General features: G+C 39.1%; 1 protein-coding gene across 3 annotated transcripts in view; it reads right to left on the bottom strand.

Moving 5' to 3' along the window:
- Positions 1–14,425, bottom strand: part of sfrp5 (secreted frizzled-related protein 5) — a 31,772-nt gene extending 17,347 nt beyond the window's left edge. The window contains exons 1-2 of one of the 3 annotated variants that reach the window (XM_062995189.1): positions 13,589–14,425; positions 11,103–11,122 (exon numbers count right to left, since the gene is read on the bottom strand). In XM_062995189.1, the coding sequence (XP_062851259.1) occupies positions 11,103–11,122; positions 13,589–14,120 (552 nt within the window). In that variant the 5' untranslated portion in view covers positions 14,121–14,425. Of the gene's footprint in view, positions 1–11,102; positions 11,123–13,580 lie in introns of all 3 variants that reach the window. The other 2 variants (XM_062995188.1, XM_062995187.1) reach the window with 2 other exon arrangements.
- Positions 14,426–20,943: the final 6,518 nt, after the last annotated feature.

Raw genomic sequence — 20,943 nt, 5'->3', positions numbered from 1 at the left:
GCTTTCTCTGTGTGTGTGTGTGTGTGTGTATAATTTTTATTGTTATTATTTTGCACTGTTTTTATTAATATTTTATTTTATATTTTTTTTGCACATGTAACTGTTTTGTTTATATTTGTTCTTTCTTATTGTTATTTTTATTTTTTCTCTGTAACTTGCTTTGGCAATACGAATGTCCTTATTTGTCTTGCCAATAAAGCTTCTTTTGAGTTTGAGTTGAGTGTCTCTCTCTCTCGCGCTCTGTGTGTGTGTGTGTGTGTGTGTGTGTGTGTCTGTGTGTGTGTATGTGTGTGTGTGTGTGTGTCGCTCGCTCTCCGCTCTCCGTTTTCGGATTTGAATTTCAACAGTAAACAGCTCTTATGACTGATTAATTCCCTCTACTGATGCGCAGCGGACTGGGTGGATTACAGCCGAACTGCGCAGAAATAAACATATATGTAGTGGCTCCCAGAAGCGCAACTCGGTTCCTTTTGTTCATTTTAAAGAGCCATTCTATAGAATCGGATCATTCGCGAATGACCCATCGCTATCAGAATATTTTTGACGGCACCCCTGACGAAGCCAGATGGCACCCCAGGGGTGCTTAACCAAAAAGCTCTATTTTAGTCTCATCTGTCCACAGGATGCTCTCCCAGAAGAATTGTGACTTTCTTAAGTAATAACATTGAGCATGGAGAAACGAAAAAGGAGCAAAGAATTGTCAGTGAATAGGAGAACCAAAATTTGCAAAATCATGGACAATCACATGGCTACAAGTCCATCTCCAGAGAACTTTATGTTCCTGTGTCCACTGTGTGCAGCGTCATTAAGAACTTTACAGCCTATGGCAAACGTTCAGTCAGCTGGGTCTTCTACTATAGCATTCAAGTTACTGGGTCATTCCTGGGATTGGGTGCCTTTTGGACCTTAAAACTTTTTGAAAATGAAACACTGTTTTAATTTGTTTTTCATGTTTTATTATAAAAAGGACATGTTCTACTTTTCCAAACTAATATTGGTCAAGCTAAATTACACATGCACCTCATATACACTGTGACGTCCACTCTGTTATGTATTAGGTTGTAACAGGGTGGACCATAACAGGGTGAACATTCTGACATAAAATTAGCCATTAGCTAGCAAGTGAGCAAAACCATGCTAGCATAAAAGTGAATTCAGACAAAGAATTCTCTGCTTTTTAGTATGATTATTTTTCTCATATATCCCATAACAGGGTGGACATGTTGACCATATAAGACTTTTAGGATAAAATGTGGAACATTAAAAATAAAATGAAAGTCATAAAGAAAAAAATCCAAGGTTTAGAGGGACTTAAGTAAACCTTTTTAAACAGTATTGAAAGACTGAGATATTTTCATGATTAAACTTCATGTATCCATCACTAAATCAGAATGTACAGCACTGGGGACATGAGAAAACCTCAGGTATCTAAGAGATAACAGTATGTATACAGTAATTTTATTGGGGGGGGGGGTAAAAACATTGTGTTTAGTATTTGAAAGTGTTCATTATTTCAATAAGATGTTTAGAAAATTGTATTGTTTAAAATTCACTTAATAAATACAATGATCAGTACTGGGGACACAAAAGGCACCGAATTGTAAGAATGACCTTACTGCAATCTTCTAACAGTTTTTCTATTCTGTCCACATCCAGGAAGGTCAGCCACAGTGCCATAGGCTGTAAAGTTCTTAATGACGCTGCACACAGTGGACACAGGAACATAAAGTTCTCTGGAGATGGACTTGTAGCCACGTGATTGTCCATGATTTTGCAAATTTTGGTTCTCCTATTCACTGACAATTCTTTGCTCCTTTTTTGTTTCTCCATGCTCAATGTGGTAGGGCAGTTGTAGCCTAGTGGTTAAGGTACTGGTCCAGTAATCAGAAGGTTGCCTGTTCAAGCCTCACCACTGCCAGGTTTCCACTGTTGGACGCTTGAGCAAGGTCCTTATCCCTCAATTGCTTAGACTGTATACTGTCATAGTACTGGAAGTTGCTCTGGATAAAATGCGTCTGCTAAATTCTGAAAATGTAGACAAATAGTAGGCACAAAAATTTAGTGAATTTTCTCACATTTAAACTAGTTATAAGTTGTGATTCTCTATTTCCAGCATGTTCTTTGCGAAACGCCAAAGTTTAAGTACAAGTTAAAGAAGCATCACATGGTTCAAATCCAGCAGTTGCAATTTTGAGAAGGTGCCAATAATTTTGTCTACTTCATTTCTGGAGTTCTTTGAAAAATAATATCAGATATCAGATATTTTCTTTTCATCTTTTCGTGATGTCCCAAAGCAATTGAAAGAAATAAACATGTAAGTAATAAAGCATTTGTAATTGCAACGATCTGGCAGAAATGCAGTGGTGGTGATATTTGTGGTCATGACTGTGTGGTGTACCTACACCATTTTACTAGATTTTTGGGAATTATGTATTGTTGCTAATAGTTTGTATTAGTACCCTCTAAAGAGGTATATTCCCAAGCATTACTGAGTGCTCAAGTAAATCCGACTTTAGCCCTTTGTATAGTTACTGACAGCAACACTATTACAGTAACAATTACAATGGGTTTTATTGTGCTGTATTAGAACAAATGTAACTTATGGTTGTAACTATTAAAATAGCTTTTAAAGTATTAAAAAATCACAATGATAGTTTATGTTGTACATACAACAATGTATGTAAACGAAAGTACTTTTAATTTGATAATGACAAACTCAATAAACCACATAAGATAACAAAAGTGCCTGTGATGAAGCAATTACATGCCTCCACACCGGATTCCGCCTTCCAGGTTAAAAAGTGCGGGTCACAGTTTATCACCCCTGTCACAAGCGCAGTCGCTGTGCAAGATAATAAGTAGGGTTAAAGTTCAGCAGGCTTCATTGCTTGGGTGGTGGGGAGTTAAACCCCCTCTGTATGCACTAACCAGCAGAAATGTCCTCAGAGTGATTGTCTGCTGATGACTCTTACACAGCATAAAGGACTGTGGGATTTCGTTCATGGCTCTGGTCTCTTGACAACCTCTTGAAGTTGTAACGTCTTATTTAAACTGCAGAGTAATTTATTCGCTTTTGCAGGGTGGTTTATTGGCAGGGTGCCTTCTTGAAGCAGTGCCAAAGCTTTTACTTGAGGAGCAAGCAGTGGGAATTCTGCAAACTGAGTTTCTGTGTGCACTGTGGATTTTGTGATTCACTCACATTAGCAGACAGACTAAAGTTACTGGTTATTGAGCCAAGCATTCAGCTGTATGTTTTCTTATTGTCGTGTGTATATATAACACTAATGCATTGGTCAAATGTTATACAGGTCTACCACTACCTAAAACTCATTGTCAGTTTTAAATTCATACCATATTCAACTTACTGAACACAAAGTTTAGTAAAGCTACCAAAGGCAAATGATTTGATGCATCCAAAGATCCAAAAAAGAGAGAGTGTTTTTGTCTCTAATATACTGTATATGGATTTTCTTTAAAAGCTTTTTAAAGTGAAGTAAACTTTAAAAAATTCCCACTTTTCATTTGTTTGCAATTGTCTGGTATTGCATGTCACATTAAATTAATTTAGCTCACTAAACATTAATATGACTCAAAGAGAACTGAAGTAACACACAGCATCTTTTGTGAAACATGATTAAATATAAAATCTGTTATCCAACACTCATATTATAACTGGTTGCATCAACTGTAGCCGCAATGACTGCAACTACAGCTGGCAACAATGAAGCTTGGCTGTCTTCGATTAAATAAACCCGCTTATCAATTCAATTTGGTGAAGTGATTAATTGGGTAATCAAGAGGCAAATAGTTTTAGTTAGATAATTCACTCACACTCACTATCTTAACCACTAATGCCGAGTTCACACTACGTACATGATTTTCCAAGTCGTCAGGTCGTTGTACAGTTCACACTACATGACTGGATCTCTTGTAATCGGGAGTCTTTCAAGTCGGTGTGTATTTCACACTACACGACTGATCGGCGATAGGGGGGTTTCACACTATCTATCACTAACTGGAATCGCAGGCGAGCTTCTCTGGTCTCCCAAACTATGTTTTGTCATGAAAATAAATGCGAGAAGTGACAAGGGGTTTAATGATACCACGTCCAAAAATGCACGTCAACAAGTAGCGAGCGATCAAAGTTTGTGCGCTGATGTGCAGCGTAAAATCCAGAAGAAAAAATAAATGAATCTGAGTGGATTTGGCTATGCGAACAGCATGGATTGTTGTATAGTGAGTTGGCGTTTAATAAATATTTTTGCAATGCAACGTTGGTGTTATGTTTTGTAGAGAACGATAAGGTCAGAAATACTGTAAAACTTGTGTGTGTGCCGATGTATTCTGATATAAACTATATTATGTCTCTGTCCCACCTTTTTACAACTCCTCCCATACGTTTCCCCTCACACCCTATCTTGCGTTCTCATTGGCTGTTCGACATAGCACTCATTGCCAGTCGGGCAACTCAGATTCAGATAACTGACATGCTAGAAATCTCGCTTCGGTCACCGAGTGCTCGGCGAGCCGCTCGGATCGAGTTGTTGAGTAGTTCACACATGGCGATTGAGAGCCGAGTTTTGATCGCCGCGTGAACGCCGAGTTGCTCCCGAGCCGGCAAATCTAGCACCGACCAGTCAGCGAGCGAAAATCAGGGCAAAAGTTATGTAGTGTGAATTAGGCATTATCCAATTAGGGTCACAGTTGGTGTTGGAGCCTATCCCAGCTGTTCAATGGGTGCAAGGCACACAGTAACAGCCTGGGCGGGGCGCCAGTCCATCACAGAGCAGACACATATACACACATACACACACCCATTCACTTATAGGGCAATTCAGCGTCTCCAATTAACCAGACTGCATGTTTCTGGACTGTAGGAGGAAACCGGAATTCCAGGAGGAAACCCACGCAGACACGGGGAGAACATGCAAACTCTGCACAGAAAGGACCCAGACCGCCCCGCCTGGGGATCGAACCCAGGACCTTCTTGCTGTGAGGCGACAGTGCCGCCCTAATTAGATAACTGTATTTCTTAAAATATATAAGGTTTATATTTTAAATGTATTGTGTTTTATACTCATCCTCATTGAGTAATATCATGTTTGCTTTATGATTTGAGAATAACATATGCAATAACAGGAAAAAGAAAAGCAATTGCTATGTTCACATTACTGCACTTATAATTACATATTCAACCATATTGCAATTTAGGTTTTAGATATGTGCATTAATGTACCCAACCAAACAGTTTAAATAGATCAACACAACTAATATAACAAGTGGTTTCTCCAAATTCAACAACAAAAAAGAAATTGCCACTTTTAGTGACTACTGTAGTTTCAGAATTATTCAATCCCCTGAATAAAATCCCTCATAACAGCACACATTTGCAAATCAGACATTATCTCAAGCACACATAATGCAACTAATTAAGGTTTTCAAAAACCTGGACTGGCTAGGGGTTTTTTGAATGTAACATTTACCTGCATAAACTCCAAGACGTACACCTCCACTGACCCAAAAGCACAAGAAAATCAACTCCAGTATACTCAAAACCTTATAAATAAGCCACATAAGTTTTGCAATTCTATTCTATGGAGGGATGGAACTTTTCAGGCCTATGGATCAGCGATATGTCTGGAGGAGCATACGCAAAAAAAAAACACCCTACTTTGAAGCATGGTGGTTGCTCGGTGATGCTATGGGGCAAGCATGTGGAGGGCATATTAAATTAAATCAGGAAATTCTAGAGGAAAACCTCATGCCTTCTATGAGGAAGCTGAAGCACAGGCATAATTGCTCTACAAAGTACTAAAAATGCTTGTCATGGAGGAGTTGAATAGTTCTCAGACTCCAGTAGCCATTAAAAGTGTCATTTTGTGTAGAATTTGAAGAAACCACTTTTATTATTAGATGTGTTGAGCTGTTCAAATTGTTTTTGTTTAATTGGTTTACTGCAAACAGACGAAAGCTTTAACATTTTGCTAATACATCTAATTTGCAATGAGGGTTGAACATTTTTGATTGTACTGATTGTACATTATTACATATAGAGAACATAAGTAATAAATCAGCTTATACGAGATTAGCAACAAACTTTGGTATGAGTGGATCAGACACAGCAGCACTGCTAGAGTTTTTAAACACCTCACTGTCACTGCTGGACTGAGAATAGTCCACCAACCAAAAATATCCAGCCAACAGCGCCCCGTGGGCAGCATCCTGTGACCACTGATGAAAGTCTAGAAGATGACCAACTCAAACAGCAGCAATACATAAGCGATCGTCTCTGACCTTACATCTAGAAGGTGAACCAACTAGGTAGGAGTGTCTAATAGAGTGGACAGTGAGTGGACACGGTATTTAAAAACTGATCCACTCATACCAGCACAACACACACTAACACACCACCACCATGTCAGTGTCACTGCAGCGTTGAGAATGATCCACCACCTAAATAATATCTGCTCTGCAGTGGTCCTGTGGGGGTCGTGACCATTGAAGAACAGCGTGAAAGGTGGCTAATAAAGCATGTAGAGAAACTGATGAACTACAATCAGTAATTGAAGAACTACAAAGTGCTTCTATATGGTAAGTGGAGCTGATAAAATGGACAGTGAATGTAGAAATAAGGAGGTGGTTTTATTGTTATGGTTGATCAGTATATATATATATATACAGTATATATACTGTACAGTGTATCACAAAAGTGAGTACACCCCTCACATTTCTGCAATTTCATTAGATATATATTTCATTATATCTTTTCATGGGACAACACTATAGAAATAAAACTTGGATATAACTTAGAGTAGTCAGTGTACAGCTTGTATAGCAGTGTAGATTTACTGTCTTCTGAAAATAACTCAACACACAGCCATTAATGTCTAAATAGCTGGCAACATAAGTGAGTACACCCCACAGTGAACATGTCCAAAGTGTGCCCAAATGTGTCGTTGTCCCTCCCTGGTGTCATGTGTCAAGGTCCCAGGTGTAAATGGGGAGCAGGGCTGTTAAATTTGGTGTTTTGGGTACAATTCTCTCATACTGGCCACTGGATATTCAACATGGCACCTCATGGCAAAGAACTCTCTGAGGATGTGAGAAATAGAATTGTTGCTCTCCACAAAGATGGCCTGGGCTATAAGAAGATTGCTAACACCCTGAAACTGAGCAACAGCATGGTGGCCAAGGTCATACAGCGGTTTTCCAGGACAGTTTCCACTCGGAACAGGCTTCGCCAGGGTCGACCAAAGAAGTTGAGTCCACGTGTTCGGTGTCATATCCAGAGGTTGGCTTTAAAAAATAGACACATGAGTGCTGCCAGCATTGCTGCAAAGGTTGAAGACGTGGGAGGTCAGCCTGTCAGTGCTCAGACCATACGCCGCACACTGCATCAACTCGGTCTGCATGGTCGTCATCCCAGAAGGAAGCTGACGCACAAGAAAGCCAGCAAACAGTTTGCTGAAAACAGGCAGTCCAAGAACATGGATTACTGGAATGTCCTGTGGTCTGACGAGACCAAGATAAACTTGTTTGGCTCAGATGGTGTCCAGCATGTGTGGCGGCGCCCTGGTGAGAAATACAAAGACAACTGTATCTTGCCTACAGTCAAGCATGGTGGTGGTAGCATCATGGTCTTGGGCTGCATGAGTGTTGCTGGCACTGGGGAGCTGCAGTTCATTGAGGGAAACATGAATTCCAACATGTATTGTGACATTCTGAAACAGAGCATGATCCCCTCCCTTCGAAAACTGGGCCTCATGGCAGTTTTCCAACAGGATAACGACCCCAAACACAACCTCCAAGATGACAACTGCCTTGCTGAGGAAGCTGAAGGTAAAGGTGATGGACTAAACCCAATTGAGCACCTGTGGCGCATCCTCAAGTGGAAGGTGGAGGAGTTCAAGGTGTCTAACATCCACCAGCTCCGTGATGTCATCATGGAGGAGTGGAAGAGGATTCCAGTAGCAACCTGTGCAGCTCTGGTGAATTCCATGCCCAGGAGGGTTAAGGCAGTGCTGGATAATAATGGTGGTCACACAAAATATTGACACTTTGGGCACAATTTGGACATGTTCACTGTGGGGTGTACTCACTTATGTTGCCAGCCATTTAGACATTAATGGCTGTGTGTTGAGTTATTTTCAGAAGACAGTAAATCTACACTGCTATACAAGCTGTACACTGACCACTCTAAGTTATATCCAAGTTTTATTTCTATAGTGTTGTCCCATGAAAAGATATAATAAAATATTTGCAGAAATGTGAGGGGTGTACTCACCTTTGTGATACACTGTATATATATATATATATATATATATATATATATATATATAGTAATTTTAGGTTTATTTACAATTTTTAGGATGCTTCTAAGTTTACACAATAAGTAGTAATGCATGAGGAGGGTTTGTTAAGATTTAAGGTCTCTGTAACTGGATTTGTCATCAGAGCGTAATGTGATTTGTTTGCCTGTTATGCTAATGACAAACATCTCAGACTTCTGGTCTATTTAACCTCTTAGGTTTTTTAGTATGTGTTCCCCAGCATGTTTCTCTGAAACAGCGTAAGAGAAGAAAACATTCCATTTAGACCACTCAAACCACAAGCAATAACACTTATGACAAAAAACATTACAAGCCCATGATTCAGTGTTCGCGTTTGCTGCTCCGTCAGTTTGGCTTTAGCTTTCAAAGAAAAAGTGCAGTGCCTCACAGTGAAAAATGTTCTTCTGTTATAGTAATTAATGTCTAAATAACCCTTACACACATCGCTCCTTTACTGTAGCAACACCATTTACCAAAGTGCATCCATCATGTAGTCATGGCAGTCCCCAGATACATATTCAGGAACTGGGATCTTGGCTGTGAATGGACCGCTCTAGATTTCACCTTGGACCAAAAGAGTAAAACTTCTACATATTGCTAGGCCACTGATTACTGTGAGATGGAGTATTCTCCAGGCTGCTAGAAAAACATTAGACCTGGCACCTTAGCAAAATGCCACCTTAACAAAACAGACAATATGGCATACTGCTCTGGGGTGCGTTTCCCAAACAACCACGGAGGTTAGCATTGAACTACCATAGTACGATGCATCGTTAAACTAACAAACATCCGAATTACGACTGTTTCCTGAAACTGTCGTAACATGTTGGTACCACAGTAGTTCGAACCACGTTGGTTTAAACCACCGTTGTCTGAACTACAATGTTTCCCGACGTGTTTGCTCTGATTTCCACAGCGAGAAACATGCAAAACTCACAAACTTTGTAATTTTAGACCAAAATATGAGCGCTGTGACCGAAATAACGTCATTATTATTTAATCTAATAATATATATTCATATCACCGCCACCACCAACAACAAAAACATTCATAGAAATGACAATAATATTGAAATAAGCGTGAAAATAATCAATACTAATATATTATAATTATTATAAGTAAAATAATTCGAATTATATACAAATCTTCTTCCAACCCACCCTCTCACACACCCTTTATGTAAACCACAGCTTTTCCCTTCACTATTCATTTTGTAATTTTACATATAATAATTCTCACTTATTTTACAACCGTTTCATTCATATATTCATTCATTCATTCATTCATCCATTAACCATTTATTTAATTCATTCACATGAATCCATTATGTACAGATGATGGTTTCTACCAAATATCACAGTCACAAATGGGAAAACAACATCCACATCCTTTCCCATACATTATATATACATATATATACATATATATATATATATATATATATATATATATATATATATATAATTATTCGACAAATGCAACTATATTTACATAAATACATTAAGTCCATTAAGAACTACATTATTAAAGATTTGACATTTTAAATGTTCGTACACCAAGATTACCGTCCAAAACTACCGTCCTTTAACGGCGTCCTACGTCAGCAATGACGTAGTCACCAGGAACTACGCTTCTAACCACACATCTACAGGTGTAGTTGGAACTACACAACTTTACCACAGTAGTTACAAACGTTCGTTGGAGCTATGCTTTTGAGAAACACCTGTCACCTTACGATGTTTTGAACTATGCAACTTACCAATGTAGTTACAACATTTACATTTACATTTTCAGCATTTAGCAGACGCTTTTATCCAAAGCGACTTACACAATGAGCTGAACACGATGAGCAATTGAGGGTTAAGGGCCTTGCTCAGGGACCCAACAGTGGCAACTTGGTGGTGGTGGGGCTTGAACCGGCAACCTTCTGTTTACTAGTACCCTAACCACTGAGCTATCACTGGCCCAGCAGTTGTGAACTACAACAGTAGTTCGAACTATGGTTTCGGGAAACACTTGCATCGCAGCTGCATCGTTCCAACTATGTAAGTTGCTACCGTAGTTAGCAACTATGCTTTTGGGAAACGCACCCCTGCTCTTTAAGTGTTAGATTACTGTTACACTTCTTGTTGTTGTCTACTCAAATATGAAACGTGTCATCTTTCTTTAACAACAACTACAATATTATGGGAGAGTGGGTTTTATAGCACTAGCAGATCTGGAAGAATGTTTCCATTGAGTGACAATTTTGGTTATATGATTAAAATCTAAGGGAATTTAGATTTTGAAATGAGTGAGTAAAGTGTCCACTCATAATTGCAATTAATCGTCATTTTCTTTTTTTCCCCTAAAGCTGAGGCTACTTTGCTGGCAAAGAAGGGCTACAAGCTAGCATATGCCTACTTTGACATTGGTAAAGCATTTTTATGGAGAGTTGCAGTACTATACTTCTTCCTTGGTCTTGTTCCATCGCTCATGTCGGCTCCTTCACCATATAGTAGGACTCGCTGGTCCTTTTACTCAGAGAGACCACTTGTGTCTTTTTAGTGCAGAGTCTGAGAGCTGAGTCTAGGTTGTAGCGGGCTAGCGTATTACACTGATGTACTTTCCTTTGAAGATTTCTTACATGTTAGATGAAGCTGACAACCATATAAAAATAAAAGTCTTTTGCTGCAGTCAATGATGTTGGCTAGACTATTATATTTCTATTATTTGGCTATTCTATTAGACTAATATAGAAACATGATTTTTTTTGGCTTTAGGGTAGGTGACATCTGGGTGACAATGAGGCACTGCTGGGGGGAGGAAGCAGGATCATTTTATTTTAATAGGGGCCAACTGTCAGTCATTTTTCAGTCATAATATTTTACTTGTTTATTTTGATTAGGGTCACATTGGGTTTAAAACCTATCCGGGAACTAGTGGGCGAACAGTGGACATGCATCTTTGACTAGAAATTATTTCATTCTCTTAAACTCACTCTAGTTTAGTCAGTTCACCAGTTTAGCCGGTACATTAGTGTAGCCAGTTAACCTGCTGGCGTGTTTAGAAAGAAAAAAACAGAAACCAGAAACAAATATATGCCAAGTTCAAGTTAATTATCTGGACACATTTTAAGAAAAACTGTCATAACCAAATCATGAAATTATGGCATTTTTCCATGACTGCTGTAATTGTTCTTTTTCTTTGACTGAATGACTGGAATCCCAATTCTTTCTTACTGATATTAATTATAGTTCATTATAGCTGGTGACTTTCTTTCCTTTTCTGTGCCTATATGAATACAGCTAGTTTAACTGCACCCTTCACAAAGTACGTTTAACAGTGTTTCCTCATCAAGTTTGAGAATAAAACCCAAACTATCAACTAATGCTTAGAAAATATATAAACCATTACATTTTCATCATTTGCTTAATCCTGTTCGGGGTGCAAAACAGGAACACCCTGAACAGGGCACCAATCCATCGCAGGGCCAACTCGACCCACTCCCATTGCCAGCTTCTTTTAATAAAAAGAAAGAATGCACTGTGACTGTGCATGTCTCTTATTTTGACCGCTCCCTTATTGTCATTGTTTATTATATTGTGCAATTATCTAAATATTAAATAAGAAAAACATGCTTCTCTTCTTACTCTTCATGTCTGTTTATTGTCAGACTATTTCATTCTAGTTAAATGTTTTTTTCTTTCACAGACGGTGCTTATATCCTTGACAAACCTAACGTAACTTATTTATGGCCATTCAGTCTAATTAGGTAGCCAGAGTAATTGGCTCCCTGGCTAATTGGCCACCTAAGTGCCAGATTAAAACGAAAGATAAAAGCCAGACGCAGTTAAAGTTGCCCCCTTTCCCTTTACATTTCAAATAAGATTTTACTTTTAGATAGTAAAAGTACATTTTGTCTGTTGATACAATTTCCTCAATTCCCAATTATTTTACTAACAATAAGCAAGTTAAACTGGCAGTGATTGTCAGTCCTCATTGTTTTACTTATACTTCAAGTATTATGGATCATAAAATAATAAAAATCTAGATACTGACAATGTTTATAAGATTTTTTTTTACCTTTACAGTTTATATTATGAAAGACATTTATATTGTTAAATTTTTTTGGGCTACATTGTTACCACTTATTGCTTAATTATACTTTGTATTATGTAGAGTTTTTAGACAGATTGAAGCAGTTTTAATAGTTAATAGTACAAAAGTTTTCTGTATTTGTTTTCTGTATTTGATTCTTTTAGCATCTATATTATTTAAGCCAGTGGTTTGGGTTATTAATTAAAAAAATATCAATTGGTAAGTAATGTTTTAATATCATTTTTATTAACTGCATTCTGGTCAGAGTTACAGCTGGTTGCAGGGTCTGGTTTCACTGGGAAACACTGGGCACAAGGCAGGAATACCCTGGACAAGGCATCAGTCCATCACAGTATATAATAATAATAATAATAATAATAATAATAATAATAATAATATTAGTTAATTAGTCTTGTAAGTGTGTAGGTAACTGTTTAATTTGATCACAACACAAACAGTTGTAGCTTAATGATTGAAGAAGATTTAAGCCAATGTTTACATTTATTTAAATTAAATTTAAATGTTTAAGTTTATTCTTTTAATAAATTCCTAATGTTTTAATATAATTTTTATTTCATTTTTATCAACTGCTTTATCCTGGTCAGGGCTGCAGGGTCTGATTTCACTGGGAAACACTAGGCACAAGGCAGGAATACCCTGGACAAGACATCAGTTATTATTATTATTTATCATTATAATTTATTATTATTATTATTATTGTTTTTTGTTATTATTGTATTATTATTATTATTATTATTATTTTCTTTTTTTACATGGAAGATTATTAGTTTGGGTTACTTAGTCATGTGAGTATTTATCAAATGAATATATACTTAAATAATAATGCACATTATAAATAAATATTTAGCCAGCTAGTTCAATAAATACTTATTTATAAAATTATTAACACAGTTAAATTCTGTTTAGGTTATTAGTGTTGTAGGTGTGTAAGTATTAAACTGTTTAATTTGATCACATACATAAACAGTTGTAGCTCAGTGGTTAAAGTAGACTAACATATTTAGTTCTATAAGTGACTAAATAGGTACATAAATATTTATTTACTTAGTCAGTGATGTAAGTCACTGGACTGGAAAAAAGTTACATTTCACTTGTGACATTATTGCTTGTACAGTGCATGTACTGTAGTTCTTCTATTATTTATTTTACAGTCTTACCTGGTGTCTGGGTGGCATGGTTCCCAGAGAACTGCATGGGTATGCATAGATCATTATCAATGGGAAACTTGTCACACTGGAGCATCTCGGGCCATGGAAAGCCATACGTCTCCATGACGGGAGCACAGCTGTTTCTGACGGCCTCACACAGAGAGCGGCAGGGGTAAATGGGCCGGTCCAGGCAGACGGGAGCAAAGAGTGAGCAGAGAAACACCTGCGTATCAGCATGGCAGCGTTTGGCCAGGAGGGGCACCCAGCTGCCAGCCTGCTGCATCACTTCAGGCATGGTCTCATGGTCCAACAGGTTGGGCAGCCTCATCTTCTTGTAGCCCACGGTGTAGCAGAGGCGCAGCTCGGCTGGGATGTCCACACACTGGGGCTGCTTGGCATAGAAGCGGCCGTTGTGGAAGTTGTCTGACTGCCAGCTGTAATAGTCGTACTCCTCTGCCAAGGTGGCTAAACTGATGAATAACAGTCCCAGTAACAACGTCAGAGCCCTGGCCACACACACCTGCCTGTTCTGTCCAGCCATGTTTTTTTAGGTTAAGGAGCTATTAAGTGTGGGGGGAAAGTATCCAAGAGTAATCCTTTTTCTTTCTGGTTTGTAATAAGAACTAAGAGAAAAAATAATGCAATATTTTTTTCAGAGTTGTAGAATCTCCTTCTGGTTTAGTCTTGTCATGCAGATCTTCCAGTAGAGCTGAGCAGTCTGGTGATTTCACTGATTCAGGTTGTTGATTAAAGAGGATGAGTAGCAGCTTTTACTGCTCTGCTCTTTTCTAGGCTGTCTGAGGTGCACTTAAAGAATGAGAGTGGATGGCTGGATTTACCAGCCGACAGCCCCCAAGCAAGTTGCAAGTCCACTCCACCTCCCACAGGCTCTGCACTCTGTAGCCCTGCCTCCACTAACCACAGCCAACGACTTCTCAGTGGGCGGCACTCAAAAATGGTCTGGCACTCCCCCACAGCTCACCTCCCCTAGTCACACGGTCTGACCTGTGTGTACGTGTGTGTGTGCTCATCATGTTACTTACACACATATAAAACATCAGGGAGGAACTGGTCAGGTATGTCCAGCTAACCCAAGCAGTCAAAATATGTTCATTTACAATTAGTATCATTTCTGACAAGATTTTTTTTTCAGGTAACATTTAATGTCTGTTTTATTAAATACAGTGCCTTTAAAAAGTATTTGCCCCCAATCATTTTAACAACATAATGATTATAATTTCTTAAATAGACATAGTCTATTTTCATAGACCAAATACCAAAAAAATAAAGTCTGCATCTATTTAAAAAAAATATGCCAGCCAGTAGTCGTTTTGTTAAAGTTATTTAGGTAATTTTGGACGTCATTAATCAATTTTGTCTTATTTCTCTGTACATGTAAGTGGTGCAAGTGTGCAGTTATTTTGACGTCTGAGCAATGATCTTTTATAGAGTTAACATCAAGACTTTGGCCGGGCCTCCAAGGGACATCACTCACTCACTTTCTTAACCGCTTATCCAATTAGGGTCACTGGGGGTGCTGGAGCCTATCCCAGCTTCTCAATGGGCGCAGGGCACACAGTAACACCCTGGACGGGGCACCAGTCCATCACAGGGCAGACACACATACAACCACATACACACACCCATTCACCTATAGGGCAATTCAGTGTCTCCAATTAACCTGACTGCATGTTTTTGGGCTGTGGGAGGAAACCGGAGCTCCTGCACAGAAAGGACCCGGTCCGCCCCGCCTGGGGATCGAACCCAGGACCATCTTGCCACCCCTCTAAGGGATATCAATTTTCCAAATTCTAAACTAGTGTTGCTTTGGGTCATTGTTTTGCATGTCAAACAAACTTCTTTCCCTGGTTTAGTCTTGAAGCTACCACCACCATATGTTACAGTGGGAATTGTCTTACCTGGCTGATTCAGTTTGTTAGATTTACACCACATATATCACTTAGAGTAAATGCTACATTTAATTATTACATTTTATTGACTATATTATTAACAAAGGGTGTTTTTTTCTTTTCTTTTGACTTGGTCATATTGGTTACATTTTATAAAGCAGCGTTCATTTTAAGGGATCAGCCAATGGTGTAGCTGTAGTTTCATAATTTTCTCTATATTTAATGATCAATTGAACCAAGCTATGATGTACACAGATCAGGCATAACATTATGACCACCTTCCTAATATTGTTTTGGTCCCCCTTTTGCTGCCAAAACAGCCCTGACCCATCGAGACACGGACTCCACTAGACCCCTAAAGGTGTGCTGTGGTATCTGGCACCAAGATGTTAGCAGCAGATCCTTTAACTCCTGTAAGTTGTGAGGTGGGGCCTCTATGAATTGAACTTGTTTGTCCAGCACATCCCACAGATGCTCGGTTGGATTGAGATCTGGGGAATTTGGAGGCCATTTTTCCTGCTTCTAACACATCAACTTTGAGGATAAAATGTTCACTTGCTGCCTAATATATCCCACCCACTAACAGGTGCTGTGATGAAGAGATAATCAGTGTTATTCACTTCACCTGTCAGTGGTCATAATGTTATTCCCTGGTCAATGTGTAGTGTTTTAATGTCTATAACATGATACTGTGTCCTTTATAAAGTCTGGGTTTCTCTATGATTATTTACTTCATTTTAATGTTTACTTTGACCTCATCTTATTTGTTTGGCGTACAGTGTCTACCAAACTGACATACCTAATAGTGAGTAATGTGGAGTAATATACAATTTTGGCTATACAATGTACTTTAATAGTTTTATTTAGTATTTATTTGTTTTTTATATAAGGCATCAAAAAATCAGATTAGCTTTGTCATCTCATGGTGCTATCACCCAAAATACCAAGCAACCATTTCTAACTTGGTGAGTCATGTGACATTTATGACTCAGGTCATGGAGTTCACTTATGTTTGTCAGAAGTAAAACCCTCATAAACTGATAATATGAGAGTTTATGTCCATTCAAACATTTCTTTTTCTCCACTTTTTAGATAACCTACAGTTTACTAGAAGGTAAACCATGGGGAGTGAGGAGTACTCTACTACAGCATTGAGATTCAGTGCAGTTACAGGTGGTCAGGACGTTCAGCCATATTGTTTGAAAAATGCTAATGCCACGCTTGTATGTGAATAGAGTCAGGCTTTCTCCCAGTGGCCTTTTATCAGCTGCTGTCACACACTAATGGGGTGCTGCCTTAAGCCTGAAAGCATTTGGCATTAGTGCTCCTTACTGCCATCCTGCATTGCAAAGGAATTAAATATCAAAACAGGACATTTTATTGCATAAAACAGAATGAAACACATTCAGTAATTTTTACTTACACTTTAGGTCTTACACAGAATCTTTACACTGCTGCTTATTACATACAGTATCGTATTGTCAGTATCAGTATCATGTCATACAATATACTTATATTCATGCTATTTTTTCCCAGTTTTATCCAGCGTGATTTACAAATGTATTTCAAAATGAATTTCTTCAAATGTGTAAAAACATATAAGCAATTTTTTCTGCATATTTTATTATGCATAAGTTAAAAAAACTAATAGGCTAAGGGCAGTGGCAGCTCAGTGGTTAAGGTACTTGACCAGTAAATGGAAGGTTGCCCGCTGAAGCACCAATAATACCAAGTTGCCACTGTTGAGCCCCTGAGCAAGGTCCTTAATAGCTTAAGTTGCTCAGTTGTAGCCTAGCGGTAAAGATACCAGACTAGTAAGCAGAGTGTTGCTGGTTTAAACCCCACCGCTGCCAGGTTGCCACTGTTGGGCCCTTGAGCAAGGCCCTTAACACTGAATTGTACCCAACCTTTTTTGCGCCACTGACAAGTTTTATATAAGATATAATCTCACAGACTGGCGGGGGTGGGGGGATTTAAAATAGAATAACTATAGAATGGGAAATCAGTGTGAATCCTGAGCTTTTTTTGCAACTAGACGCTGCTCCCATCTAGTGGTAATTGGGGACAATAACACCTGAAGAGTAATGGAAATGTAATTGCTCTTGTAGCGATCTCTAATTATTTATACTTTCAAATGTAAGTTGCTTTGGACAAAAGTGTCTGCTAAATGCCGAAAATGTAAATGTATTCAGTTATAATTGTAAGACACTTTGGATAAATGTCTTAAATGTAAATCTAAGGGTATATGCTTCAATATATAAGGGTATATGCTTCTAAGGGTAGGTGCTTTAATAGTATGTCAGTTAGGAGCAGGGATTTGCAAGTTTTTGACAATTAATATACAGTATATCCACAATCAACCTCTTATTATTATTTATAAATCTGAAAAAACAAAAATACATTAAATGGTGTATATACACCAATCAGCCATAACATTAAAACCACCTCCGTGTTTCTACACTAACTGTCCATTTTATCAGCTCCACTTACCATATAGAAGCACTTTGTAGTTCTACAATTACTGACTGTAGTCCATCTGTTTCTCTACATGCTTTTTTACCCCCTTTCACCCTGTTCTTCAATGGTCAGGACCCCCACAGGACCACCACAGAGCAGGTATTATTTAGGTGGTGGATCATTCTCAGAACTGCAGTGACACTGACATGGTGGTGGTGTGTTAGTGTGTGTTGTGCTGGTATGAGTGGATCAGACTCAGCAGCACTGCTGGAGTTTTTAAATACCGTGTCCACTCACTGTCCACTCTATCAGACACTCCTACCTAGTTGGTCCACCTTGGATCCCATCCCTCCCTGCAGGCAGTGACAATTATGTCCGCTAGATGGCGCCCAGTCGACCAGTGGCAACGCTGAGTTTCGAACCGAGCAGTTCATAATCTCTGCGCTGATGTGCTAGCGGAATACTAAATTACTTTCTAAATCCACTGAATTTAAACTGTGATTCAGACCGGGGAGACATTACCACAGATCAGATTTATATTGGATATTCGTTACCGCATATCTGGCCCAGATCAGAATAAACAAAAAGCTCTTTATAATATGAGAAAAATCAAATTTCACCTTTATCTGTAATCTAAATGTAACTTTTGTTATGATGTAAGAAGTACAGTCAGTACAGACTGCATTTTTCACCTGCACAAGTCGAGTTCATACACTGATAGGCACTGTGTACGGAGGGCCACACCCCCATCAGCATTATTCCTCAGCCCTGTGCAGGCGCCATCAGTCAGCCAGCAGGGGCCGCAGTTGCACCAGTTATGAGGACCCATGATCCAACTTTTTTTTACCCCTATGAACAACAGCCAATCGTTGTTCATGCAGCCGCCCAGCCCAGTCGGAAGGCAGAGCTGAGATTCTGTACGATGTATTCGCAACCTCAACTCTGGTGTGTAGCAGTATACACTTAATAATTTCATTAACTGCACCAGGTCTGGGTCGCAACAGGTCCAGTTTTGCCAGAAAACACTGGGCGCAAGGCAAAAATACCTTGGACAGGGCAACAATCCATCACTTTAGACACCCTCTAGACAGCCAATAATGCCTGTAATACAAAAAGCTATTTGTGTAGTTGAAATTTTGGAAAGAAATACATTTACTGTTAGTTCTGTAGTATACAGATGTAATGTTTTCTTAAGACAAATTATGAGCTTGTTAATTAAGGAATGTATATGAGTTCAGGTAAGATAGAAAGCATACAAGACAACACTGCTGCATAGTGTTACTGAAGACAAAAGTACAGCAGTCACATGAAAAAAAGAAAAATAATTCTTGGGGGTGGTTATAGCCAAAATAAGAGCAATCAGACAGCCAATATATACTGAACCACGTCCTAAATAAGCGACAATTTTTATTTTCTGTACAAGCTTTCAACCATCACTAGGTGTTCCGCAAAACAGTGAAAATTAGACTTAGTCATCTGAGGCTGGCACTCACTGAGCATTCTCACTGACTTGATGAATTACAGAGTTCAGAGTGATAAAAATCAAAAAGATTACACTATTATGCTGGTGGCAGGTAGCGTCCATTCTGAGATGGATGGAAATGCAGGAAATTCAAGACATCCTATCTCACGTCTTTGTGGTTCGTTGCTGAATAGCTTAATAAAAGAGAGTTTCCCCTCCCCACTGTGCTTCAAGTGTAAAGAAACAGTGCTTGGCCGGCAGTTCAGTCCCTCTGCTCTAGTCACTCCTTCCTTCCAATGGAAACTTTCTTTAGTGCCCAGATTGTGTCAGAGCAAAGCTAAAAAATGTCCCCAACCTTTAGCCTCTGAAAAAAAATCAACGTGAAGGCAGCAGTACTAAATAAGCTATATTTTTCTTGAGTGTGGACCTTTTTCATGTTCATCGACTGATTTTTCCTGGCCAGGGTCATGGCAGGTCTGGTTCCACTGGAAAACACTGGGCGCAAGGCATGAATTCCCTGGACAGGGCATTGGACACCTCCCTTCTCCCTCAGACATGTCTGTGTGGATGCCTGGCCAGCTGCTAGCACCACTGTGACTCGAACCTGAATCTCAGCAGTACCACTCTGTACCACTCAACTACTGGCCTGCCTGTCTGCGGTCCTGACCTGTCCCCAATAGAATGTGTGAAGAATTTTGAAAGGAAAAATGCGACAACAACGACCCCGTACTGTTGCAGGAAGAATGAGACAAAATAAAACCTGAAACATTTAATCGCTTGGTCTCCTCTGTGCCAAAAAGGACAGGTGAAAAGGAATGGCAACATTACAAAGTGGTAAATGCTTTACTGTCCCAACTTTTTTTGGAATGTGTTGCAGGTCTGAAATGCAGGAATGGATGTTAATTAATAAATGAAATGAAGTTGAGCAGGTAAAACATGAAATATCTCAGGTTCATCCTGACTGCAATCAAATATAAGTCAAAATAAATTTAAGAATCTTATTTATTATTTGCATTTTCCATGCTGTCCCAACTTTTTCTGATTTGGGGTTGTACTCTTTTCAGCTGATAATTATGGTAATGTTAAAATTTTTAGTTGTTTCTTAAAAGTGTGTCATCCAGGGGCGCACAGGCGGGATATTCCGCTAGCACACCAGTGCCAAGATTCTGATATCCTTGGTTTGAAACTTGGAGTTCCCACCGGTCGGCTGGGCGCCATCTAGTGGGCAGTGCCTATAATACTGGCAGTGCCTGAAGGGAGGGATGACCGGAATATGTGGGCACGGTCTTCAAACGCTGTGTAAGGACCCTGATTGGTGGACACAGGCGCTGGTGCAGAGTGCATGGGTGGAAAAGGGTTCTGTTAAGGGCTGCGCGTGAGTCAGATTCTCTCCTCAACTTTTATATATATACACCGATCAGCCATAACATTAAAACCACTTCCTCGTTTCTACAATTACTGACTGTAGTCCATCTGTTTCTCTGCATGCTTTGTTAGCCCCCTTTCATGCTGTACTTCAATGGTCAGGACTTTCT

The sequence above is a fragment of the Trichomycterus rosablanca genome, chromosome 5 (genome assembly GCF_030014385.1).
Source record: "Trichomycterus rosablanca isolate fTriRos1 chromosome 5, fTriRos1.hap1, whole genome shotgun sequence".
Taxonomy (NCBI): Eukaryota; Metazoa; Chordata; class Actinopteri; order Siluriformes; family Trichomycteridae; genus Trichomycterus; species Trichomycterus rosablanca.
This window is presented reverse-complemented; position numbering and strand designations above follow the sequence as displayed.